Source organism: Arabidopsis thaliana (assembly GCF_000001735.4).
Source record: "Arabidopsis thaliana chromosome 1 sequence".
NCBI lineage: Eukaryota > Viridiplantae > Streptophyta > Magnoliopsida > Brassicales > Brassicaceae > Arabidopsis > Arabidopsis thaliana.
In genome coordinates, this window is record NC_003070.9 from 18,493,334 (window position 1) to 18,517,328 (window position 23,995).

Genomic DNA, 23,995 nt, shown 5'->3' on the forward strand with positions numbered 1-23,995 from the left:
ATTTTATTTTTTGACACGTCACCGATTGTAATGTGTGAAATGTTTAACGTTAACAGCCCAAAATTTAACCCAAGATTTTAAAATTTTGGTTTAGTAACAGCCTGAAATGTTTTTGGTTAAAGCTTAACCATGATGTAATTACCGTGCTCCGTGAACAATTTTGGATTGACTCGGTTTGGTTCTAATCCTATGTTGGCTATGCAGTGACTGTGAGTGGCATAGTATTATTTTCTTTACAGAATCACAATTATAGTAAAAATACCATGGTCTTTTTATTTTTAATATCAATGATTACAAATTATTTTAGTATGTCAAATTTCGGATGATTATATATATATCTGTCAATCACCTAATAATCCCAACTACATATATAATCGGGAGAAATTGTTAGGAATGCCCTTTCAAACTACTCCTTTTCAATTCTATCATTTTTTGTAATTTATTTTCATTTATCCCATCTTTTGATTTTTTATGGTCATTTTACTCTTATTTGAAAATATTTTAGGTTTAAAAAATATAATAATGATTTTTCCTATCAAAATTATTCCGAAGATAATTTTTCGACCAAAAAAATCCGACAAAAATTTTCCCGCCAAACTTTTTTTTCTTCCAAAAGATCATTTTCCCCAGAAAAAATAATTTTAATAGAAAATAGATTTACAAGAGTTTTTAAAAGATTTACAGGGGATTTAAAAGGATTTAATTCCTTTTCTGAACCCGAAAACGATCCATATAGTGTCCCAAAGTCATTGTGCTTTTATATCTTAAAAAAACAGTACTACTATTAATTGATAATACATACATAATCAAAATGCTCATTGGCGATAAGCATGATAGTGCATAGATAGATCGGTCTATAAATTATACACATTACTAACGATAGTTGTATGTATATTGGAGAGTGAGAAGAGCCAAATAAAACATTTTTTCCCAAAAGTTGTGCAGGAATCAAAAGAGTCAGAGCGACGACATACTGACAAACATATTTGATTGCTTACTACTAAAAAACAACTTCCCAAGTAAAGAGAATGATCAACACAAACACTAGGCTTCTCTCTACTCTCTCTTCACATTTAGTCTCCTTCTTCTCTCGCTTTCCATTACCTCAGGCACGGATCATCTGTCGAATCACATTTTCAACAAAAGCATTTTGAGATTTTCAAAGTTCTCTCATAGATATAATGTCTTGTGATATAAAAGAATATGGGTGTTTTTTTCTTTTTTTTACCATTTTGCAGATGTTTCTTCCTTTCAATGTCTTTGAAGCTTCCTCAGCGAAAGCTTGAGCTGCTTCTGCTTCGGCTTCTGCTGCCTCCGCTTCCTTTGCAGCTTCCTCAGCCTCTGCCATGGCAGCTTCTGCCTCTGCTACTGCCTGTGCTGCAACTGCTGCCGCCTCATGTACGTTCATACTCTTCATTCTGGCTATCTCTGTATCAATCTGTGACCTTGTCTGAAAATTCACTTCATCTATGTCTGTTTTAGGTGAAGGCAAAGAAGAAGTCCTCTGTTTTCCTCCAAACACCCCCAGACCTTTTCTCCTGTGGGAAGACAAGGGAGTGGAGTTTGGAATTCTGTACTTACGTTTAACCTGTAAAAGAGAAAGCCCAGATCAATAAACCTCGCAAGTTGCAGTGAATAATGGATATGTCTCTGTTCTACTGACATCCATGAACTAAATTGATTTGCACAAAAAGTCATACATACTATTCAAAAGACCAAAAATATATGCACTCAAAAGCATTAAATGAATGTAGGAATTCTTACCTTCACAAGTTTCCCGCAAGATGTCAAGTACTTTAGCTTGGTAGACAACAAGCGTTTGAAGTCTGGTGGAGCATGATATTGATCCTACACAAAAAAAAAAAAGGAACACGGGTACAGTCAGTCCTCTAAATCAGTCTTTTACAAGGAACTTAGACAAAGAATCTTCAAAGCAGTAATCGTACAAGTTGAACTCAATATTTCCCATGCTTGAATCACATAAGTAGACGAAAATATTTATGTCATTGGCGTGTTTCTGAATTAACTACAGAATCTACTCTTACGATATTCTCATAATTATATCGACTTAAGTAGATGCCACCACAATAAATCTCGTAATTACAGAAATATTTCTAGCCCTTTCAGCTTAGTTTCAGTCAGGATATTCAATGCACATTCGTCTATTCAGGAGAGGAGAAGATAAAGATGTCACCCATTGCCTTGCAATAAAACTGCCACATCCGTTGCCTATATTGATATTGAGGAATATATTCTATTGACACAACCAAAGGCTATATTTTGGTTTTCATCCGCAATGCTTCACAGGTTCTAGTTGACAACATATCAACCCACTGAGGATCATTCAAATTGAAATGTAACACGATGCGATTTAGCTGAGAGTAACAATTTAATAATACATATTGTCTATGAGAAAAGAAAAAAAAGATGCAAGAACGAAAACAGAATACCTCAATGTAGGCACCAATTGTTGTTTTGTTACAGCCACCAGGTTCTTTCAGGGTAGCTATTGCTTCCATTATAAGGCTATCCAACCTGCAACGTTTTTAAAAGTTACAATTTGTCTATAATAAAAGATTTGAGTGATACAAACATCTACGTGTAAGTGGGACTTTACAAATCCTCATCATAATTTCACAATTATAAAGCCACAGTGATAGGATTGAGCAAACGGCTCGCATGATAATAGTAAGAAGGAGGAGAAATGTACTAAGCCAGTGAAGACAACTTAAACAGAGGTGTGAAAACAAACCCATATCACATGAATGTAATCCAACACTTATCGACTTGCACAGAATAAAAAGTGACGGCAAACCATACATTTTGAGATGTAATCCAACTTCAGAAATACCAGCGAGAGAGATACAACAAAGCAACTCCTCTTCAATACAAGAAACAAAATAGACACATTTCTAACCTTACATTAGGTCTCCTTGGAGGAGGATTAGAAGAAACTTGGAGTCCAGAGGTCGCATCCACATTTTCTTCATCACTTTGCAAAGAATTGGTTAGGGCTAGTGAGTTCTCTTCCTGTTTAGGAAGGGAGAACGTCCTTTTAACAGCTAACCTAGACTTTTCGCGCGATCCCCAGCCATTTGCCATGACACTCATGTTTCTCCATTTGTCCTGTCCCAATACAATAAACAAACCATCTCCCAGTCAGATAAAATCACAAACAAAATACAGTAGCATTATCAAAGCTGACAAAAAGGATAAGAAGTAATCATGACCTTAAGATCAACATTGGAACGCAGGTACAAGACTCCGCTAAATTCAGGATCTTTGAGAATTGTGCGCCATTTACCAGGTCCATGCTTTATAACTCCAGACTTTAAAGCTGACTCTTCTTCTTGAGTCCATTTCTGCTTAGGAGCACCCATCCCGATTTACGGTCTGCTGTGTCAAAGCAAGTCCGTTCTGCAACAATACATATCAAATGTCACGAAACCAATCAGAACTAAAGTTTCTACATAAAAATGTAAACTTTTTCTTCAGTTGTAGCTCACAATTCATCATCAAATACCACAGAATAGTAAAACCCTAATTCCCTGTTCCGAGGAAACCCTAACATAGATTATCAAACTATACCGCAGCAATAGTTCAGAAACTAAGACGCAATAGCAAACACCAACTTCACATCACTGAAAGATGCCGAAACTCAAACCCTAGAAAAATCCGTTCTTTCAGAATGAAGCCTAATCTCATGCTGAGAATATACACAATCGAGAAAGAAGAAACAGATGAATTCACCAGGAATCAGAGTTTAGAGGAAGAAGAATCGATCATTCGCAATACCAATTTTTGTTTAATCTCTGGATTCAGATTTCGAGACGCTTGGGAAGCAGAAAAAGTTAGGGTTAATGCGAATACAAGGATTCAGAGTAACGGACCTCCGTCAATTCTGATGCGGCAAACCGCTTAGACCAATTAAGCTTTAAACGCGTTTTTTCACAAACGGCCTTAAAACGCGTTTTTTACAAACGGCCTTAAAACGCGTTTTTGTTTACGCTAGTTATTATATTCTGAAGATTATAAATTGTCTAAATATTTACAAATTCAACTTTTAATAATGATAAAGAAAATATCAAATTCCCCAAATGAAGTGTTAATATGATTGTCAAGAAAATATATTATCAAAACTAATACGCAGTGACCCAGATCATATTTACACGAACAATTTGGTTTATGTTTGAAAGTTTTGGTGGTGATTAAAAATTTGATGATTAAGTGGTATTTTGAACATAAAATACAAATATGTTGCTAGATATAATTCAGAAATGTGTGGTGGGGTGGTAGTTGTGATATTTTTTTTCAAAAATGCTATTTTCATTTTATCCATAGAATTTTCTCTATTGTTTATTTTTTCTGAAAATTATCTAGTTGACTGTACCACTAATTAAAAAAAAATTGTGGACATGGTAGTTGCGATATTTTGAGAGTTTTCCAAATCTATACACTTGTTTTAAACACATTAAAAAGTTTTATAATTTATTTATTTTTGAATTTCTCCAAAATTTGAAATATAAAGATCATTTCGTAAAAAAAAGAAAAGTTCGTTGAACATAGTTTTAGTTGATTTGTTTTACTAGGTTTATTTTCTGCAGATGTTCAGTAAAAAGAAAGAACCTTCTCTAATTTCACCTAGATATTTATGATTTTATAATACAAACTAATTTCATATTTGGGTTTAAATTAATAATTGTCCAAATAATTTCAAATTACAGTCAAAATAAAACATTAGCAATTAGTTCCATCCAAAATAAATTATTAAATTACCAAATTAACATTTTTAGCTCATGAGCCCAAAATTATTTATGATATGAAATATGTACTTGATAATAATTCAAGTCAGCAACAATAATTCATCAAATTTATTTCAAAATAAACCTCCTTAAATCTTTCTGGATTTTTTAACTGATAATCCTATTGTTTTATCTTATTTTCATTAAGCCAACAATAAGTCATACCAATTAGTCATTAGTTATAATTCTTGATATTGGTTAAAGAGAATGTTTAAGTGGTGGATGGAGTTAGTTGTATACTTTTTTGGCATTAAGATGAGAATAATTTGCTACTTATAAAGACTTTGTAATATTAAACATCATATTCTTCACATGAATATACAAGTGGACAATTCTGGTTAAGTCACACCAGTGGTTTAATCCGGTTCATTTTTCTACGTATAGCATTAGTGTTAATTACGTGCACGAGAACACAAGACAGAAAGTAAAAAAAGCAAGAAAGAGTCAACAAAGTTGCCCGCCTAACGATTACTTAGCACTTTTGAATCCGTTTTAAGCAAAGCCTTAGTTTGAATTTACAGCTCTCATCACAAAGAGAGTAGCCCTTCTCGAAGCGAGTGAGATATGGCAACAAAGACCGATGATTTTGCACCATTTCCAGTTAAAGATCAGCTTCCCGGAGTCGAATTTTGTGTCTCGAGCTCTCCAAATTGGCGTATGCTTTTTTCTTTTCATTTAGATTTTGTTATATAGTTGTGTTCTATTAGCAGTAAAATTATGTTTAGTCTTTAGGATAATGAATTTATGTTTCACCGATAGTGATGAACTATACGATTTAGTTTAAATTAGGGTTGTATTTCTTATTAATCTACAAAACTCGTTTTTAAAGCGTTTGTGATTATTTAACAAAAATTTCAGTTGAAGCGTTTCCATTATTCATATGAGTTATTTAGTCGATCGTCACCAAATTCTCTTTGATTTGTCAACAATATATGTTTGAGAAAATGATATGGTTTTATATGATTAATGGTGCAGCGGAAGGAATAGTTCTTGGGTTTCAACATTACATTGTAATGCTTGGAACTACTGTAATCATACCTTCCATACTCGTCCCTCTAATGGGTGGTGGCGACGTAAGCATTAACCCTAATCTCATCTAATAGCTCAAATTCACGAGAAGAAAACTCTTTCTAAATTAAATAAATTGATGTGAAACGACGTCATTTTTCTTCAGGTGGAGAAAGCGGAAGTCATAAACACAGTATTGTTCGTGTCAGGAATAAACACGTTGTTGCAGAGTTTGTTCGGAAGTCGACTTCCTGTGGTCATGGGAGCTTCTTATGCTTACCTCATCCCTGCTCTTTACATCACTTTCTCTTATCGATTCACTTACTATCTCCATCCTCATCTCGTTAGTCACACAATCCATTGTCTTCTTCTTTGAAAACATTTAAAGTTTCAAATTAGTCGAAAACAGTAAATTAATGAATGTGTTAAATGCAGAGATTTGAAGAGACTATGAGAGCTATTCAAGGAGCTCTTATCATTGCTTCAATAAGTCATATGATAATGGGTTTCTTCGGTTTGTGGAGAATCTTGGTCAGGTCCGGAGAAAAAAAGATAAAAAGCTCATGTGTTGTATTATATATTATTACTTGTGGAAGAAGTAACTAAGACTTTAAGGTTTTGCTTTTGCTTTATTAAAACTACTTCAGGTTTCTTTCTCCTCTTTCGGCTGCTCCTCTTGTGATTCTCACCGGCGTTGGCCTCCTCGCCTTTGCGTTTCCTCAGGTAGACGATTCAAGATTTAACTGCCATAAAGATCGAATTGGTTTTAGGGTTTTTGTTTGTTTGTTGAGGGAGCTTAAATAGTCTTTGTGTTGCAGCTTGCGAGATGTATAGAAATTGGACTCCCAGCATTGATCATACTGATAATTTTATCTCAGGTTTCGGTTAATTTCGTGAGATTTTATATAAAACCTTATCATCTCTGAATTTCTGACAATGGTTGTAATGTTTTCAGTATCTTCCTCACTTGTTTAAGTGTAAGAGATCAATATGCGAGCAATTCGCTGTTCTGTTCACAATAGCGATCGTCTGGGCTTACGCAGAGATTCTGACAGCAGCTGGAGCTTATGACAAAAGACCGGACAATACACAGCTCAGTTGTCGAACAGACCGGTCTGGTCTCATTAGTGCTTCTCCATGGTCTGGTCATCTTCCATCTTTCATTGGATCTCCTCTGTTTCAGTAAGAACACAGAGCATTTTTGACAATTCCTTCATTCTTAGGGTGAGAATTCCATATCCATTGCAATGGGGACGTCCAAGTTTCCATGGAAGTGATGCATTCGCAATGATGGCAGCTACTTACGTGGCGATTGTCGAGGTTTACTACTGTTTCAGTTCACATTTTTGGTTTGCAGAAGGATTTAGCTTTTTGATAGATCACCTTTTCTTGTTGAATTTTTTCCAATGGATTAGACGACAGGTTCCTTCATCGCGGCTTCAAGATTTGGCAGTGCAACTCATATCCCTCCCTCGGTGCTTAGCCGTGGCATTGGATGGCAGGTAAAACGGATTGATTGTTATTGTGATTCGATTTCAAGTGTGTTAGTATGTGAATCCGATGTGTGTGCTATGTGGGAATTGAATAAAAACAGGGCATAGGCGTTTTGCTGAATGGACTGTTTGGAACAGCAACTGGTTCCACAGCTTTGGTGTAATAGAACCATTCTCTTTCTGCTCTGCAGTTTTCTTTAATCAAGAAAACTCGTTTTCGGATTTTAAACTCTGTTTTTGTTTGTTCTTGTCATTTGTAGAGAAAATACAGGGCTTCTAGGATTAACGAAGGTTGGGAGCAGAAGAGTGGTTCAGATATCTGCAGGTTTCATGATCTTCTTCTCCATTTTCGGTAATGCTCAACCCCGTGAAGTCATTCCAAGACAATTGGTCTTTTTTTTTGTAATCGACTGCAAAACTTGGTGACAAACAGGGAAGTTTGGGGCTGTTCTTGCATCAATACCTTTACCAATCTTTGCAGCTCTGTACTGTGTTCTATTCGCCTATGTTGGTATGTATAACTTAAAAACTAAACTCTTTCAGATCCTTATAGCTTCTATAAATATGATTGAGATTAAGCAGATGACCTTATGAACAGCTTCTGCGGGACTTGGCCTTCTTCAGTTCTGCAACTTAAACAGCTTTAGGAATAAATTTATCCTCGGCTTCTCCATCTTCATTGGACTCTCTGTGGCGCAATACTTCACCGAATATCTATTCATCTCTGGTCGTGGACCTGTCCACACTCGCACTTCTGCTGTAAGTGTTCAAGAGAAACAGAAACAATCATTTTCTTTTTGTCTTGTCCTCTTTATTGATTCGTATTTGGTGTTGCCAACGACAGTTCAACGTGATAATGCAAGTGATATTCTCTTCCGCTGCAACGGTTGGGATAATGGCAGCGTTCTTGTTGGACTGTACTCATAGCTATGGACATGCCTCGGTGAGGAGAGACAGCGGAAGACATTGGTGGGAGAAATTCAGAGTCTACCACACTGATACTCGAACAGAAGAATTTTACGCATTGCCTTACAACCTCAACCGATTCTTCCCTTCATTCTGAAAATCCCGAAAACCCAAAACTCGGTTTTTTCAGAGTGTGAGAAACCTGCATCTAGAGAGATACATGTATAATACAAATAACTTTCCACCTAGATAACTTTTGATGTTATTTCCCTTTTTGCCAACACTTTTTTGTATGTTACTACCACATGTGTTTGCTTATAGATTGTAAGAGCTACATATTCCAGAGTGACTAGGAAATTAGGATTCAACCTCTTTCTTTCTGGTGGGAATTGATCATCTTAGTCCGGCTGGAGCTGCTGGACTGCCTCCTCCAGGTCTCATAGCTCTCTGGGCAAGGGTCCCATCGTAATCCTAAACCCAGATATATTTTCCATTTAAGCATGAATGAAGTCAACAAAAAGATCACTTGGTTTTGGGTGAATATAAAAGTATAATTTTGAAAGTTACCCGTTTCTCGAAAGAACTGTCCTGCGAGTCAGCTATCTTGTCTGCAATTCCATAGTCAATGGCTGCTTGAGCTTGGAGATATTTAGGTCGCTTGATGTCCTCGTTGATCTGCTCTTTGGATTTCCCTGTTCCCTTAGCTAACAGCTCGATGTAGTACTCGGTATTTGCATCAAGTTCCTTGGCCTGCCAGAGGATTATTCATTACAGTAGAGGTAAAGAAACTTGAGGGAATTACACAGAAGGGTATAAGAATGTGAGCACCACCTTTATCCACATGTCTATGGCAGCTCCACTCGATCTGTTTACTTTTGGCAGATATAATTTTGCTGCACCATTAACCATCAAAACTTAGAAGCTTACACAAGTGGGCAAGAGGTATTGCATTTGTTTATTATGATCAAAATGCAAAGTTAGAGTTCAAATATTTTAGAGAAGAGTACATACTTGATGAATGTGGTTGTACGGCACGATAACCTTTTTTCCCGAGAGAAAGAAGCATTGCTGCTTGACCAAAAGCCATGCCACAATTGATAGTGTATACATCTGATTTGCAATACTAATACGCCACATAAAAATAAAAAACAGTGAGGCGATGAGAATCAAAGCTGCTACATAGGTTATTTGCATACCATCTATCGAAACAATAATCAGTGACAAACATCAGCAAAAGGAACTTCGTGTTTGTACAATCAGAAGAAAAATGTAGATAGTTTCAGTAAAATCACTTACAGAAATAGTATCGGCTATGGCATAAGCCTCTGTTTCTGATCCAACAGTTTCCATCTTCTCATTCTACATGGCATAAGCAAAAGGAAACAAAAGAATAGATAGCTTGTTAAAAGTAACAAGTGGGTTATCTAAATAAATCCAGAAAACTACCACCAACAAACAATATATAATCAAACTTCTTCTACTGACCTGGGTCCCGGGTGAATTTATATATAAGTAGATGGGCTTTGTTGGGTTATCATAGTCTAACCACATAAATTGAGCAACGAGTAACTCAGTAACTGCAGGTACGATCTGCAAGTAAAAATGAAGCAAAATGAGCTAGATCCAATAGCTAAGCAGAGAGCAAACACAGTAGCAAAGAAATGGGTTTAGTAACAAGTTATCGACACATGAAGGTCTTACTGGCATGCCAAGGTAGCATATGCGAGCATCCAATAGCAAAGAAGGCAAATCTGGAGGAGCAGTTCTTGGTCTTTCAGATCCTCCGCCGCCACCTCCACCTCTGTACATCTGGACACTCATGCTATATCTTCTAGCATCTGCTGCATTCATACCGGACATACTCCATATTCCTCCATTGTTCAAATAGTTATTTCTAGACGAGATGCTTTCCTGAACAAAGAAGCATGCCAAAAGACGAGATAAGAATCATATAGTAGAGAAGCAAATTTGTTCTCCTCTTAGCTGTTTCCAGATTCTGGACCTGTAAATGCACAGATAAGAAGGCTTAGAAGAGAAAAACTAACCTCTGTAACTTTTTCCGCTTGCCTACGGACAGGGCTATCTTCTGTCATGAACATATCCATTTGAGCTGAATTAAGCCCGTAAAAATATTGTGGTACGTTCTTGAAGTTCTGCATCACTATAACAAAGGCGAGGAATATAGTATGTCAGATCAAATAGTATTTAGAGAATTAAAGGAAACACGTTCTTCAAATTTAACCGCTTATTTGGCGAATTTTGTTCTTTCAAGCTTAAATTTAGTTCCAATTAAGAATTGTAGCAATCAAACTAATATATTTCGCCATTCCATTATACAGCGACAACTTATCAAGAACAAAAGACTGTTACTTTACTGAAATTAGTATGTCTGAAACTAACTCCAGGTTAAAACTTTAGTGAAGGCAAAAGCCCACATTAATTTGCTACTTAGACTCAGATGATAAACAACATAGACGTACTGCAAACGGAATTAAACCCCCAAAGAAACAAGCTTTGCTACACTTAGTATGATTGCAGATAAATGGGTCGCTAAGGCCTATCAGGTACTTGGTTTAAGCTAAACAAAGGTCAAATACATAGCTTTGTGACTCAATTCAACACCAAATAGAATCAAAGAACAAATCTATCAGAAGGTGAAAAAAAAAGATGAGAGAAAATGAAAACCTCCGTCTTTGAGATTGTCTCCACGAAATTGTTTAGGGATATGGTCAAAGCTCATATCTTTAGCAGAAGCAAAGCAGTGTGATCTTCTTGTGCGTCTAGGAACAGTAGAGCAAGGCATGTTCGATGAAAAGAGCTTAGATCCCGACATGAACGGCGATTTGGGTAACACAAACTTGGAACAGACAGCTTCATGGTTGAGTTGTGAAGTAAGAGGAGAAACCAGAGCAGTCGCCATCTTCGATTTAGCAACCGAAGAAGAAGAAAAGAAGAAGATGATGATGACTAAAAAAGAACGAAGCTTTTTGGGATTTTTTGAGGCGAAATTAGGGATTGCTTGTCATTTTTGCTATCGTCAGATGAAGAAGATGTAAGTACTGAGTACAGTCAAAATCCCGACCGAACCAGAATCGCTTTGAGAATATTTGTCTATTAAACCGGTTTTGTCTCTACAAATTTCTATCTGGGTTTGGAATCTATTTTTAATAGATTTGAGGGTTTGTTCTTGTAAATTACATAGTTAGGGACTCTTTGTTAATAAATAAAAAGATGTTTGTTTCTTCTCTGTAATGTAGATAAGAGACATAAAACAAGAATCTTATCTTCTGGTCAAGAGAGAGATGAGCTCCATAAGCCAAAGCATTCTCATGGCTTTAACAGTAACTGTTAACAAATATGCTTCTTCCAATGTTCAAGCTGTACGCAGAAACGATACCAAACGCCATTCTTTAACTGCTCCACCCGCTGATTTAGGACGCAGAAACATTCTCTTCTCCTCCACGTCTTTCATCGCCGCTGCTTTGACCAGCAGCGACCAGCTTCTCCAAAGTAATTAGAAATTCTTAGTTGTGTTTTTCTTCTTTACATTTAGAATGTTTCTTTTGCCTAAACTATGTCGTTCTTTGGGGAAGAATTGTTTCAGAGTATTTGAAGAAGACTGAGGAAAACAAAGCCAAGAATGATAAGGAGGTAAAGAGAATGACATTTATATACCATAACGCACATAGTTTATGTCTTTTGTAGGAAATTTTCTTATGATCTTTTTTTCGTTCATATTGGGAAAATGAAACAGAGATTGGACAGTTTTTACAAGAGGAATTATAAAGACTACTTTGAGTTTGTTGAAGGATCTATAAAGGGAAAGACAGAAGCAGAGCTCAGTGAATCTGAAAAACGGATTCTGGAATGGCTCAAAGCCAACAAATGATTATGATGAATTGATGATGATGATGATGATAAATTGATAATGATGATAAGTTTTTGTTTGTCTATGAAACTTTTTTTTAAAAAGGGCTGCTCAGTAATTTATATATCTTGCTCTGTATATGTTTTTGTTGAATCGGTTTTGCTTTTCTCAACAAACTTTATTTTCGAAAACGGAGTACCAGAATCCAAGCTCAATCTTGTGGATGCAATAACATAGTCAGGAGAGTGGAGTGGGGAAGTGAATTGAAGCTCATAGTGTCTCATGGGAGATAAATATTTCTAAAGAGCCTACCGTTTGTTTCCAGTCAATGGTGTGCTTAAAACCTCTCCACTCGTAGATAAGCTTGTCCACGGCGTTTCTGGTCGCTAAAGTTCTTGATTTTGTAGTATCCTTATGGTTTCCATGTGGACAGATGAGAATACAATGCCTTTCACTTGTGTGCGAATGTGCTTCTACTAGGTATCTTCTCAAGAAACTCCGCCTGTTTCCGTCACAAGATCAAACACACAAAAGCATTAGATGGTTTCGTGTGTCTCAAGTAAGCCTTCTTATGCGGTTTCTTGCTTCTCCAGTTAAGGCCAGCAATCTACCTTGAGCTTGATTTAGTGAGTCTAAACCTAACAAGAACACACTCATATCGTATTACAAGATTTATATTGTATTATAGAAACGAATAGTTAAATTCTCTATTTTAATCCATACAGTATATCGTTTTACCAAAGTTGTTTTACCTACTTTCAAATTAAACACAAGTCATCCAATTGTTATTACATGACATATTATGTATTGGCCATTTGACAGAATTTCCCGTTTTTATTAATGAGTTTAATGTTCCAAAATAAAGAGAGAAATCTATAGCATTTTAATGAAAATAATCATTGTTACTTTTGAGTTATGACATAAAAATCAGATAATAGTAATTGTTGCCAACTCAAAATCTAAACAAGTAATTTGAATATTTATTTATAAAATAATTAGTATATATTTTTTGCACTATTTAAAGTTTATTAAAAATTTAATTTTTACAAAACGTGTAGTTTAGTAATTTGTTCGATATCTGTCATTATACCATAACTTGATTTTAAATATCACATAATGCATATTATTCACCAATAAAGAAGTCTAGATTTTTAATAGTATAATAGATACAACTATATCGCGAATAAAACTCTTATAAATATCTAAATTAACTTTCATAACTTTTACAGTCAATATTTCTACATCTAGAATATCTACAACCAAAACCATAATTGTAACCAATTGGTCCCTTAATATAATTTAAATGAATTCAGTTTTTTTTATCAACAAGAAATTAAATTAGATCCTAGATTAAAAAAACGTAAACAAACTCAAATTTCTTTTAAAAATAAGGATATATACTAAAAGTTCAAATTCAGAAAAATAAATATACGGTCACAATTTTGACAGGCACCTCGTTAATAAACACCTTCATTTTCACCGGATAAACATTATCTCCGGCGTCTTCACCACTGGAAAATACTACATCTCGTTGTTCTTGTGATCAATAGAACACATTTTAGTAATTAATGTTAGTCAAAGTAATTAAATAATATTAATTTACCGCAAAAATACACAGTAAATGGTCAAATCAAAAGACCAAAACGACTTTTCCCCAAAACACGTATGCATGCGTTACTCGTTCTAAATTAAAAAAGAAAATGTAGATAAGCTTATGAATATACTTCTATATAGACTAACCAATGCAGTGAAGATAAACGAAAAACAATAGTAAATTTACGGGTACCAAAATAAGAAAGTCGTCGAAGTTATTCTCCATACAACAATTTATTTCATACGTAAAAAGACGTCGTTATCCTAAATATCTAAAGCTAAAGAGAGAGTTATGAACCAAAAAATGTTCTTTTGATAATTGTTGTAAAACCTAAAAGTTGTATTTGAAGTTATTTTTAGTTATGTATTTAAATTGTAACTATTTGTCATAGTAATTTTAAAATTCCAGGAGTTTATAATATTAACAACAAGTAAACATATAAACAAGTAGACATATAAAAACATATATTTCAAAATTTTCAATAAAAGCTTTTAGTCACACAAAAAATTATTAAAATTTTAAAAATAGACTCACGCGTAGTTTGGGTTCATAACCTAGTTTCTTTTAAAAATAAGGATATATACTAAAAATTCAAAAAAAAAAAAAATATACTAAGCCATCCATTATATATTAGATTTTACAGAAAAGAAATAAATATATATTAGATTTTACTTTTTATTTGGGTATCATTTTTGGATAAAACGAAAATATAAAATAAAAGACCTAAAAATTCAAATTGAAATCCAGATTAAAGACCTCTTAAGAAAGACAACAACAGATTGCATAATTGCGAATAGGGTTCCTTTATCGAAATTTTGAAATTTAAGGATATTATAAAAAAGTTGAAATGGAATGAGGCGTTAAATCGCAATATATAAATAAATAAATATAAATTTCGGTTCGGTTCAGGTATGAATCGGGCGGGCTTTTCCGATACGCCTTGCAAATAAAATTGCGGCGACCAAACTGTTCCTCTTCTTCTCCAGCAAGCTTCGAAGAGAAGGAAGAAGATTGGAGAAGAATGGATAATGGCGAATCATCATCCACCAACAATTCGTCGCGTCCATGGGAATCCTACAATACCGTCTTCACTAACGCGAAAGCCGGTTTGTTCCCGATTATTCCCCAATAGTGTTTTTCTTCTTTAGCAAATTTTCAGGATTCTTTCGTGAATTGTTTCTTCCAGAGTTCAAAATTTCTTGAAAATTGATCAATTCGTTGATCATGGGTTATAGTTGACTGGTCTTTGAACATATTTCTTATGTGTTGTTTTGAAGATTTAATTGCGGAATATCAAAATCTTAAATTTGCATCTTTAGTTATTGATTGATGTTTGAGTTAAATTTCTAAACTCGTCGATGTTTCTGTGTGTATGTTCCTTAGGTATGGAGGGAGTTGACAAAGAGAAAGTCCAGAGGGTTGTCTATGAAATGAGTAAAGGATCCAAGTATTTTCAAAATGAGGAGCGTAAAGAAGCTCTTATGAAACAAAAGATTGAGCATATGCGTGATCGATGCGCAAAGCTTTCATCCCTTGATTTATCTAATTATCAGAAGGTATGTGTCACTATTCCTGAGTAAGGTTTCTATACGATATCTTCTTTTGCTTTGAGGAATAGTTGGCTATGATAGGGAATACTGGCTTTGTAATCTTTCACATATTTATTTGATTAGCCGGAAACTATATATAAGCTTTATCATATGAAGGTGGTTGATAAAAGGATCTTAGAGTTAGAAGCTACACGTGACCTATCCAGAATTTGGCTTCATGTTGATATGGATGCTTTTTATGCTGCTGTTGAAACTTTGAGCGATCCTTCGATCAAGGGCAAGCCAATGGCTGTTGGAGGCTTATCCATGATCTCCACTGCTAATTATGAGGTATGCTTTGGTTTCAACTGGTGGATAAAAAGTTTCCTCAAAATTATGCTTACAACTTAAATTAGTACTATCCCACTTAGGCAAGGAAGTTTGGGGTCCGTGCTGCAATGCCTGGCTTCATTGCTCGTAAATTGTGTCCAGATTTGATATTTGTTCCTGTTGATTTCACTAAGTATACTCACTACAGTGACTTAACCAGAAAGGGTTCGTTGCTTCCTCTTTTAACATGTGTAGCTTTATGCTTGCTGTTCTTATTTCTCTGCTCTTATTTGCATACATGTGTTTCATTTAGTTTTTAGGAACTATGATCCTCACTTCATTGCTGGGAGCTTGGATGAAGCCTACCTTGACATAACTGAGGTTTGTCGAGAAAGAGGTCTTTCAGGTGGAGAAGTAAGTTTGACCTCATGAGATGCATTCTTTTGTGATTGTTGTATCTTCTTTGAGAGATTATTTGGCTGACACTGCAACTGTTTCCCTGTCCATTTCTTCACTTTCTGCAGATTGCAGAGGAGCTTAGATCTTCTGTTTATTCCGAGACTGGACTGACATGCAGTGCTGGAGTAGCGGCAAACCGCTTGCTAGCCAAGGTTTTCATATGTGCATGATATCCTATACGTCTTCCAATTTTTATCTCTTTATTGTCTCAGTTTGGTCTATATTACTATATTACAAAAAACATTGTGTTCTTAATCTAGCCCTACTATGTTTCAGGTTTGCTCAGACATTAACAAGCCTAATGGACAGTTTGTTCTACAAAATGACCGATCAACTGTCATGACATTCGTATCTTTCCTCCCTGTAAGAAAGGTATGTGTTCCTGAATTGTTGCTTTTGCTGTCAAATCTTTTAAAGATTTTTTCTCTTTCTTTTCGAGGCTTTAAAGAGAAACTACCTCTCAATTATTCCCCAGATCCTTTAATTTGCTGTGTAGAAGTGCAGATGATGATTCATTCACGTGAGCGAGATTAGATATCCAATACAAAATTTGAATGTTGGTAGTAATAGAGATGCCATGCAGAACTTAGTTTCTGTTTGGCACAGAACTAAAAACAACCTCACGTTGTTTGCGACGGCTTGGGGTTGGTTCTTTATGAGTTGTCTAAACCATTGGCCTAGGTTTTTCAAAAATAAATTCGATTATAGTTTGAGTTTTAAATTGTGCTAGGAAATGGTACTGTGTTTCTATAATTTACTCGTCAAATTAATGCCAGTTGGAAATGGTCTACAGATCGGTGGAATTGGTAAGGTTACTGAACATATTTTAAAGGATGCTTTGGGAATTAAAACATGTGAGGAGATGGTGCAGAAGGGATCTCTTCTCTACGCTCTCTTCTCTCAGTCATCAGCAGGTAGCAGCATCTCCTCCTTCTTGTTTTACTGTTCCTTTCCTGTAAAAGATTCGTTTGTTTGTAGGCATTACTTGTGAAGTCAAGTTTCACATGATATCTTTAATGGATCATATCATGCTTTGGTGATTGCTCGACAAAATTTTGTAGACTTTTTTTTGTCGGTTGGACTGGGGCTTGGAGGAACAAACACCCCTCAGGTTAGGTCTCGTAAAAGTATTAGCAGTGAGAGGACATTTGCTGCGACAGGAGATGAAAGATTGCTATATTCCAAGTTGGGTGAGTAGTTTGCGCATTCGTGTTTTTTTCTCTCATAAGACGTACATAACTCAATAATCAAAGGCAAACAAAAGGATCTTTAAAATTTAACACAGTAAAGGATTGTTTAATGAGACTACTTGAAATCATAGTTTGTTCCTGGGATACTGAGTAATCTTACATCAACCTGTTTGCCTTTTAGACTTAACGAATCTATATTTGACATAAAAGATTTGCTTTGACATAATTCACTTGAATTGTTATCTCTGCTGTTCTGGGCAGATGAACTTGCAGAAATGCTATCTCATGACATGAAAAAGGAGGGCCTAACAGCAAGAACGTTGACACTTAAACTGAAAACTGCCTCCTTTGAGGTGCTCATCTAAATTTCATTTTATTTCTCCCTGTTTGGAAATCCATCTATGTGCTGAAACTGTGACAATCTGCTATGCTCAGATCAGGAGCAGAGCTGTTAGCCTGCAGAGGTACACGTGTTCAAGCGATGATATACTAAAGCATGCTACAAAGCTGTTGAAGGCAGAACTTCCTGTTTCCGTAAGGTTGATAGGTGCGGCTCTATAGTGTTCGTCATTCTTCTTTCGTTAGAAACATAATATTAAATATATTAGCCCATCTACTAAAATTCCAGAACTCGATCTATGTATATGCAGGTTTGCGCATGTCGCAGTTCGTTGAAGAAATCCGCAATTCTGATCCTTCACAGGGAACTATTACTAAGTTCATCGTTCAAAAGGATTCCTCAAGACAAGCACAAGATCTGGATGACAATGACTCATTTGACTTGGATGCTAATAAAAATTGCTTAAGCAATGACGAGAGCGGGAATGTATCCTTTGGTTCTCATGAGACAAGCTCTGCCCATCTGAAGGATGTTGTCGAATATGAAGAACGGTCCCAAATAGATTCCGGAAAGGTAATTCCAAATCAAGAGTGTATGAAAAAAGAAGAAAGGCTGCAAATATTGGAAGGAGATTCACTGCTCAAAAAATACAAGGAGTGCAAACCAGATACTAGTCACTCGATGAATGATAATTCTAATGCAACCGAAGCAGTTTCAGTATTTCCACAAACGGAGCCGTTATATTGGATTGACGGCTACAAATGCGTCTTGTGTGGGATAGAGTTACCACCATCTTTTGTAGAGGAACGACAAGAACACTCTGATTTTCATCTCGCTCAGAGACTTCAAAACGAAGAAACTGGCTCTAGTTCTTCCACAACACCTTCAAAACGAAGGTCAGCTGACAGTAACATTTTAAAGCCTACTCCATTTTCCGTTATGTTTCTTACAAGTCTCTGCTTCTCACTGAAAGTTTCATAACCAAACACTTGTTAGGATTCTCGGAAAGGAAAAGGTAAATTCGAAGCCAAAGAAGCAGAAACCAGATCAAAAGGACAGTAGCAAACACATCCCAATACACGCATTCTTCACAAAAAGCAATCAAAACTCGTGAGCCTTGTTCATGTTGTCCATAGTTTTAGTAATGTTCGACTCTCTGAATGGATGCCACGTGTCATCTATGTTACCTATATTATCTCATCATTGTATTTAGTATTTTATCTGAACCCTCTTTCAGTAACGAAACCCAGAGGAAATGAAGATGGCTCTGAGCCCACCGAAACTCATTCTCTCACCGTCCAATTCCCTCGGCGATTCCAATTCCCTACCGTCGATGTCAGACATCCTGACGTCATCAAAAGCTCGAAAGCTAGACTTAAAGATCCAGACTTTAGGACCGTTTTTCAGAGTGACAGGGAAGAACGCAGACACGGGCGGTGAGGTGGGAAGAGCAGAGGGAGTGGTGCGTCCATGGTTCGGACGCGGTTTGGTTCTGCATTTGGATACGATAAGACTGACGAAAGAGACAGTGGCTATGGATAAGTCTGTTCTTGGAGTTGGTTTATACGTCGGAGCTGTAGCGATTCGCCATGGCTACGACTGTGGTTGCCGTACTGCTCAGCTTCTTGCTATCTACGACTCCGATCTCTACCATTCCAAGGTTTCTCTCTCACTCCATAACTCTTTCTATCGAAATTGAAATTGAGAATTTTTGTTTGGTTATTATTACCGAACCGGACCGAATCTAAGAGGTGATTTGATTACAGGTACCATGAATTTTGGTTTATTCGGTTTAGTTTTGTGACATTTAAATTGGTTACGGTTTGGCTTTGGTTTTGCTTTAGCGGGGGTGTTAGAATAATAAAACCAATTAGTCTGTAAACAAATTTTAGTTCGGGTTGATTACGTTTCGATTTGGTTTGGTTTGGCTTTTTCTGGTTATAGTTTTTCAATGAAATTATAGAAACCTCATCATATGATCGGACCAAACCGATTGAATTCCGATCTCGCTTTACCAAACAAACACATACTGACCCGAACTGAATTTTCATGTATCAGCTGGTTAGGTTTTACAGAAGAATTGGGTTCGAAGAGGTGAATGAAGTGAGTGGGTCGTCAATTGGAGACATGGCTGACATGTTAGTGTGGGGCGGAGTTGGTACTCGCATGGATGCTAATATCCATCATCTTCTTTTTAAATGGTCCAAAGTTTTCCTCAAATCACATTCTTAATTACTTGTAGATATGTAAATTATGTTTATCTACACCATATGATTTCTGACAAGAATTATATTTATATAGACATATCTTTCTGTCTTAATTTCCATCTTGAAGCTTGAACTTTTATTTAATTTGATTAGCAATTCTAAGGGGTATATGGAAGATGCTAATCACAATAAATCTATCCTCATATTATCCCAATTTGTGCTTCCACAGTGGATGGACTCTGTACTTCTCCACCAAATTGATTGTCCTTCTTAAAGAATTGGTAACTTCAATTGCTTAGCAAAATCTTTTTCTTTAGTGTAATGACTAATGAGGACACTATTCACTAGAGCTCCCTATCAGTATCATATCATCTTGGTTAAATTCACTTTTCAATTGCTTATTGCAAAAGCTTTTTCTTTATCAAATCTTTAATATGGTTAGAATATGTTGTTTTGCTTCGTTTGTACTTCTGGTGAAAAACATTATCATATTGTCACATTTTAATCACTCTATAAATATTGATTGATTCATGAGTCCATAAAGTTGATGATAATAAAAGAGCGATTCACGTCCAACCATCTCCAAAAGAAAAAGAACTATTTAAGAAGAAAACAGAGAGACCAAAAAAGACTCTAATGGAGACTGGAAGAAGAAGAACAATCCCAGAGGTGGAGATACTTGCAAGATTACCGTTGAGAAGCATTGCGAGGTTCAAATCAGTATGCAAAAGATGGAAATCAGTAATAGAATCGGACTACTTCCGACGTCTCTTCGGATCTTTTCACCGAAGCTCCTCTACCTCATGGTCGATCATGTTCAGAACAGAGTATCTTCGTGAGATGACACAAGCCATAGGCTTCCATGGATGCAAAACATGGGATCTTCCCAAATCTCTAGTTTCATATATCATGCCATTTCAAGAATATCCGAATCTCCCTACCTCTGAATACTACTATATAGCTTCTTCCAATGGATTGATTTGGATCGATGTGCTTGTTTCTCGCATCAAGAACAAGGTTTATAGTTATAAATCTTTCGTTGGTAATCCAGTTTTACAAGAATGGGTTGAGATCCCTCAACCTCCTAATCCATGGGTTCAAGATAAACACCCTTGGTACCCGAGTCCATATAGCGGCGTTGGAATGGTAACACGCGTTGAGAACGGCGTCGTTTCAAGTTTCAAGATGGTTAGGACAGTCCAAATGGAACTGATTGATCGTAGAGATGAAGGAATGTATTTATGGAGAGTTTGTGTATATTCTTCTGAGACAGGTTTATGGACTTTCAAGCAAGTTTTCTCATCTCGACCCGTCCACGGTGGTAGAGTTGATTCTCCGGTGAATCTCAACGGGGTTCTTTATATGTGGGATAGGTATATGTTTTCAAATGGACCTGGTGTCCTTGTAGCTCATGACTTTTATGGAGCTGATGATCAATGTCAGGTTATACCTCTCCCTGGCGCGAATGATGAACATGAACATGAACATGATGATGAACATGAACATGTTCGGAGATGCTTGACTACTTCAGGAGAAGATGTTATCTTCATTGAAGTAATACATCGAATATTGAAAGCATGGAGGCTGCATAACAAAGAGAGTGAAAGGTGGCAACTGATTTGGGAAGTCGTCATGCCGTCTTTCATATCTGATGTCAACTGTTTTCCCCTGGCAATGAATCCGTTTGATACTTATATCGTCTATCTGTGGGATCGTCAACACGGTTGTTTGGTATCGGGTTACTTGCAGGCACAAGAGTTTATTGTTCATCAAGAGTCAGAGAATGGGAGTAGTAGTGAAGGTGATTGTTGTCGCGTAAACACGTCGGGTACTGAGGGGTACATGGAAGAGAGATGCGATGGAGTCCTTATGTTATCCCAGTTTGTGCTCCCATCTTGGATGGACTCGGTACCCCGACCGCCAAATTGATTATCCTTCTTCGGGAAGCTTGTTCTTCGGTGTTTATGTATTTTTATGTATCCTTGATTCCTTGTTTATCATGAGGCTTTAATATTCAAACATCCTCTTTGTTTTCTTATCAATGATGTCCAGACTCAACTAAGCAAAATCTCTGAACACAAGACAAAGCCTAAAGGCACCAAAAACTAAAGCCTAACAAGCTTTTAGATCATCTCTTGAGAGTCAGACCACATCACTAGAGTTGCCAAAAGAGCAATGGTTGCGGTCTCAACTCGCAACCGGTGTGGCCCCAGTCCAACTGCTGTGCCGCCTGCTTCCAACATCATCTCCACCTCTTTCTTCGTAAAGTCTGCTTCAATTTCATTGTTGACCGTTAGATAACAAACATATTTTTTATATCACTGAGACAAGTCATATTAACAAGAGCCATAAGCTACTGTTCATTTTGTGTCTACTCGAGCATTAACCCATGATTTCATTTTCGACAATGTGAAAGTGTAGCAAGTCAGTAGAAATTTTAAAAGAGAACTACATCAGAAATGTATTGAAGAGAAGATTTCTTACCGCCTTCTGGTCCAACGATTAATAGTCCGCTGGATTCTTTTGCTGAGGAGTTTACTGCATTAAGAAGAGGTTTAGCTTCGGCTGTAGCAACCAAACATAACTTTGACTTCAAAATCTAGAAAACCCCAAAAGGTGTCAAAACAAGTTTAGAAGAACAAAAAGTCAGAAATTTTATAAACCAAGGATCTTAGAGTTTGCGTAGAAAAATGTTCAAACATACATGATCCAAGAGGGTACCAAATTTGATTGGAGGGTTCAGTACCATTTGATGAAGTCTTTGGCCTGTGACAGTGAAAGATAAGGCAAATAGTTTCTGATCATACAACTATAATGCGAAGGAAAAAGAAGAGCAAGATTAACCAACCAATTGTTTTCTTTCACTATTGCTACTTACATTGCTTAGCTGCAGCAAAACTAACGCGTTCCAATCTATCGACCCGGTTTTCAGAGATTATGGGTGATCTTTCCGTTAAAAGTGGTGTGACACTGCTCGCTCCGAGTTCCTAAGACGAGCATATACACATATTCAGTGACACAATATTCACAGGTGATTTAGACAGTTACATACTAAAAGTAGATACATACTGTACATTTCTCAATTAGCCAATCCGCTCGACCACCCTTCAAAGTTCCTGACAAGACATTTTCAAAGAAATCATGACTCAAGCTGAGCCAGAGACTATAACATCCGGCGATATCGTAAAGTTAGGTTGAAGTCCTATTTCATACCAAAAGCTGCAAACACCTGCCACTGCATGCCCTGAGGAAGAATCACCTTCTGATCTTCTTGTGCGATAAAATCAACTCCAGTTTTGTCTATGCTTTGTATACAGCCTTCTACTAGACCCCCTTTGCCATTAAAGAGTTCTACCCTTGCAAAGAAAAGGGGTGCAAGTCATTACTTACATTCACTTAAGGTTTAGTGATCTTAAACTAAAGAAAAGGTTGGCCTCCTCTCACCTCAGGGTTACTTTTGATGCTATCATTACTTAAACAACTGAATTCCTCATGATAAAGATGCATAAAAATGAAAGGATGGATCCAGATACATTACAAACATCATTCAGATAGGATAAAACTTTTAGCAACATGGATACAAGCAAACAAAAAATGAACAAATCAATTTTTAAAAGGGCCTTTCATGAATGCAACACTGGAAAATGACAATAACATATATGAATGTAGTAATTACCTGTCCTCCTGTTTCAGTCTAAGAACTTTAGCCATATGCCAAAACTCAGAGCCTTGAACACGAACAACTCCACCCTATAAACAATCATAAAACGATTTACACAAAGAGGAGCTTATCATTTCAAACAACAAGAACATTTAATATTATCATTTCACCATGATTTTACCAGAAATTTCTTAGAGATTACAGTGAATTACAGTAATTTCTAAACTTCTCAGTGATTACCCTCACTCTCATTTCGATTGGATTCTTACACAGATTTAAAGGGAACAAAAATTATATGAGATAAAGATAGAGATAGATAGGGTGTGTGCCTTGCGAGATGGAAGATCATCGGAAAAGAATCGAGGAAGGCCACCGCGAGATTGATTCCGGAGATTCAAATCCGACGGAGGAGACGAAGATACAGTAGCAAACGATTTGAAGCTAGAAGTCGGAAGCCATGAACGAACGAGACTCGGCAAATCGGAAAACAGTGGCCGTGAAGCCGCCGCTAGCGCTCTCATCATTTACTCAAAGCTTTGAATTTTTGGTTACCATTTCGAAGATTTTGGTTAATACTAGTTTCTTATCGTTTCGGTTTACTTTAAATA

General features: G+C 36.4%; 7 protein-coding genes across 21 annotated transcripts; 4 read left to right on the plus strand and 3 right to left on the minus strand.

Annotated features, from left to right (window-relative positions):
• Positions 1 to 695: 695 nt before the first annotated feature.
• Positions 696 to 3,985, minus strand: TRB1 (telomere repeat binding factor 1). Of its 3 annotated transcripts, none has more exons than NM_103882.4 (7): positions 3,751 to 3,927; positions 3,231 to 3,417; positions 2,918 to 3,126; positions 2,451 to 2,535; positions 1,765 to 1,848; positions 1,229 to 1,588; positions 696 to 1,120 (listed from the first exon to the last, which is right to left on the minus strand). In NM_103882.4, the coding sequence occupies exons 2-7, from the start codon at positions 3,378 to 3,380 to the stop codon at positions 1,106 to 1,108; spliced, it is 903 nt and encodes a 300-aa protein (NP_564559.1). In that variant the 5' UTR covers positions 3,381 to 3,417; positions 3,751 to 3,927; the 3' UTR covers positions 696 to 1,105. The 3 variants fall into 3 exon arrangements, with proteins under 3 accessions (NP_564559.1, NP_849789.1, NP_973998.1); NM_179458.3 differs by having other exon boundaries at positions 738 to 1,120; positions 3,796 to 3,985; NM_202269.2 differs by having other exon boundaries at positions 782 to 1,120; positions 3,589 to 3,854.
• Positions 3,986 to 5,305: 1,320 nt separating this feature from the next.
• Positions 5,306 to 8,553, plus strand: AT1G49960 (Xanthine/uracil permease family protein). Its single transcript, NM_103883.2, has 14 exons — positions 5,306 to 5,457; positions 5,778 to 5,875; positions 5,977 to 6,153; positions 6,246 to 6,346; positions 6,458 to 6,533; positions 6,629 to 6,688; positions 6,766 to 6,950; positions 7,034 to 7,130; positions 7,226 to 7,312; positions 7,405 to 7,463; positions 7,564 to 7,655; positions 7,737 to 7,814; positions 7,902 to 8,062; positions 8,148 to 8,553. The coding sequence occupies exons 1-14, from the start codon at positions 5,367 to 5,369 to the stop codon at positions 8,364 to 8,366; spliced, it is 1,581 nt and encodes a 526-aa protein (NP_175418.1). The 5' UTR covers positions 5,306 to 5,366; the 3' UTR covers positions 8,367 to 8,553.
• Positions 8,237 to 11,321, minus strand: CLPR1 (CLP protease proteolytic subunit 1). Its single transcript, NM_103884.4, has 9 exons — positions 10,895 to 11,321; positions 10,255 to 10,370; positions 9,911 to 10,120; positions 9,695 to 9,799; positions 9,506 to 9,568; positions 9,221 to 9,332; positions 9,041 to 9,102; positions 8,777 to 8,959; positions 8,237 to 8,680 (listed from the first exon to the last, which is right to left on the minus strand). Exons 1-9 carry the CDS (start codon positions 11,127 to 11,129, stop codon positions 8,603 to 8,605), a joined length of 1,164 nt encoding a protein of 387 aa, NP_564560.1. The 5' UTR covers positions 11,130 to 11,321; the 3' UTR covers positions 8,237 to 8,602.
• A 102-nt stretch (positions 11,322 to 11,423) lies between these two features.
• On the plus strand, positions 11,424 to 12,851 carry AT1G49975 (photosystem I reaction center subunit N). Its single transcript, NM_103885.4, has 3 exons — positions 11,424 to 11,719; positions 11,814 to 11,860; positions 11,964 to 12,851. Exons 1-3 carry the CDS (start codon positions 11,512 to 11,514, stop codon positions 12,096 to 12,098), a joined length of 390 nt encoding a protein of 129 aa, NP_564561.1. The 5' UTR covers positions 11,424 to 11,511; the 3' UTR covers positions 12,099 to 12,851.
• A 1,737-nt stretch (positions 12,852 to 14,588) lies between these two features.
• AT1G49980 (DNA/RNA polymerases superfamily protein) lies at positions 14,589 to 20,007 on the plus strand. 9 transcript variants are annotated; one of them, NM_001333410.1, is made up of 15 exons: positions 14,589 to 14,777; positions 15,055 to 15,227; positions 15,378 to 15,551; positions 15,632 to 15,755; positions 15,844 to 15,944; positions 16,055 to 16,141; positions 16,266 to 16,361; positions 16,783 to 16,903; positions 17,051 to 17,179; positions 17,441 to 17,532; positions 17,615 to 17,726; positions 17,830 to 18,415; positions 18,516 to 18,660; positions 18,757 to 19,179; positions 19,578 to 20,007. In NM_001333410.1, the coding sequence occupies exons 1-13, from the start codon at positions 14,693 to 14,695 to the stop codon at positions 18,631 to 18,633; spliced, it is 1,998 nt and encodes a 665-aa protein (NP_001320647.1). In that variant the 5' UTR covers positions 14,589 to 14,692; the 3' UTR covers positions 18,634 to 18,660; positions 18,757 to 19,179; positions 19,578 to 20,007. The 9 variants fall into 9 exon arrangements, with proteins under 9 accessions (NP_001320647.1, NP_175420.3, NP_001320649.1 ...); NM_103886.4 differs by having other exon boundaries at positions 18,516 to 18,629; NM_001333413.1 differs by having other exon boundaries at positions 14,599 to 14,777; positions 18,516 to 18,665; positions 19,578 to 19,839.
• A 283-nt stretch (positions 20,008 to 20,290) lies between these two features.
• On the plus strand, positions 20,291 to 21,766 carry AT1G49990 (F-box family protein). The gene has a single exon (NM_103887.2): positions 20,295 to 21,766. The coding sequence runs from the start codon at positions 20,363 to 20,365 to the stop codon at positions 21,653 to 21,655; it is 1,293 nt and encodes a 430-aa protein (NP_175421.2). The 5' UTR covers positions 20,295 to 20,362; the 3' UTR covers positions 21,656 to 21,766.
• AT1G50000 (methyltransferase) lies at positions 21,726 to 23,957 on the minus strand (the record flags this gene model as incomplete). 5 transcript variants are annotated; one of them, NM_103888.5, is made up of 8 exons in its annotated part: positions 23,717 to 23,957; positions 23,403 to 23,476; positions 22,940 to 23,082; positions 22,796 to 22,842; positions 22,605 to 22,713; positions 22,431 to 22,492; positions 22,211 to 22,325; positions 21,726 to 21,995 (listed from the first exon to the last, which is right to left on the minus strand). In NM_103888.5, exons 1-8 carry the CDS (start codon positions 23,909 to 23,911, stop codon positions 21,850 to 21,852), a joined length of 891 nt encoding a protein of 296 aa, NP_175422.2. In that variant the 5' UTR covers positions 23,912 to 23,957. The 5 variants fall into 5 exon arrangements, with proteins under 5 accessions (NP_175422.2, NP_001031165.1, NP_001321338.1 ...); NM_001036088.2 differs by having other exon boundaries at positions 21,736 to 21,995; positions 22,211 to 22,264; NM_001333415.1 differs by lacking the exon at positions 21,726 to 21,995 and having other exon boundaries at positions 22,262 to 22,264; positions 22,473 to 22,492.
• Between the last annotated feature and the right edge of the window lie 38 nt (positions 23,958 to 23,995).

What these genes read in the sequence shown, in the direction of transcription:
- TRB1 (NM_103882.4), bottom strand. Translation starts at nt 3,380, where the DNA reads ATGGGTGCTCCTAAGCAGAAATGGACTCAAGAAGAAGAGTCAGCTTTA. An exon ending in GTTCCAATGTTGATCTTAAG is followed by an intron (nt 3,127 to 3,230) that starts GTCATGATTACT and finishes GTATTGGGACAG; the next exon opens with GACAAATGGAGAAACATGAG. An exon ending in CTTGCGGGAAACTTGTGAAG is followed by an intron (nt 1,589 to 1,764) that starts GTAAGAATTCCT and finishes TCTCTTTTACAG; the next exon opens with GTTAAACGTAAGTACAGAAT.
- AT1G49960 (NM_103883.2), top strand. Translation starts at nt 5,367, where the DNA reads ATGGCAACAAAGACCGATGATTTTGCACCATTTCCAGTTAAAGATCAG. An exon ending in TTGTGGAGAATCTTGGTCAG is followed by an intron (nt 6,347 to 6,457) that starts GTCCGGAGAAAA and finishes AAACTACTTCAG; the next exon opens with GTTTCTTTCTCCTCTTTCGG. An exon ending in GATCTTCTTCTCCATTTTCG is followed by an intron (nt 7,656 to 7,736) that starts GTAATGCTCAAC and finishes GGTGACAAACAG; the next exon opens with GGAAGTTTGGGGCTGTTCTT.
- CLPR1 (NM_103884.4), bottom strand. Translation starts at nt 11,129, where the DNA reads ATGGCGACTGCTCTGGTTTCTCCTCTTACTTCACAACTCAACCATGAA. An exon ending in AGACAATCTCAAAGACGGAG is followed by an intron (nt 10,371 to 10,894) that starts GTTTTCATTTTC and finishes CCTTTGTTATAG; the next exon opens with TGATGCAGAACTTCAAGAAC. An exon ending in AAGCGGAAAAAGTTACAGAG is followed by an intron (nt 10,121 to 10,254) that starts GTTAGTTTTTCT and finishes TTCTTTGTTCAG; the next exon opens with GAAAGCATCTCGTCTAGAAA.
- AT1G49975 (NM_103885.4), top strand. Translation starts at nt 11,512, where the DNA reads ATGAGCTCCATAAGCCAAAGCATTCTCATGGCTTTAACAGTAACTGTT. An exon ending in CAGCGACCAGCTTCTCCAAA is followed by an intron (nt 11,720 to 11,813) that starts GTAATTAGAAAT and finishes GAATTGTTTCAG; the next exon opens with AGTATTTGAAGAAGACTGAG. An exon ending in AAGCCAAGAATGATAAGGAG is followed by an intron (nt 11,861 to 11,963) that starts GTAAAGAGAATG and finishes AAAATGAAACAG; the next exon opens with AGATTGGACAGTTTTTACAA.
- AT1G49980 (NM_103886.4), top strand. Translation starts at nt 14,693, where the DNA reads ATGGATAATGGCGAATCATCATCCACCAACAATTCGTCGCGTCCATGG. An exon ending in CTTCACTAACGCGAAAGCCG is followed by an intron (nt 14,778 to 15,054) that starts GTTTGTTCCCGA and finishes TATGTTCCTTAG; the next exon opens with GTATGGAGGGAGTTGACAAA. An exon ending in TGAAAACTGCCTCCTTTGAG is followed by an intron (nt 17,533 to 17,614) that starts GTGCTCATCTAA and finishes TGCTATGCTCAG; the next exon opens with ATCAGGAGCAGAGCTGTTAG.
- AT1G49990 (NM_103887.2), top strand. Translation starts at nt 20,363, where the DNA reads ATGGAGACTGGAAGAAGAAGAACAATCCCAGAGGTGGAGATACTTGCA.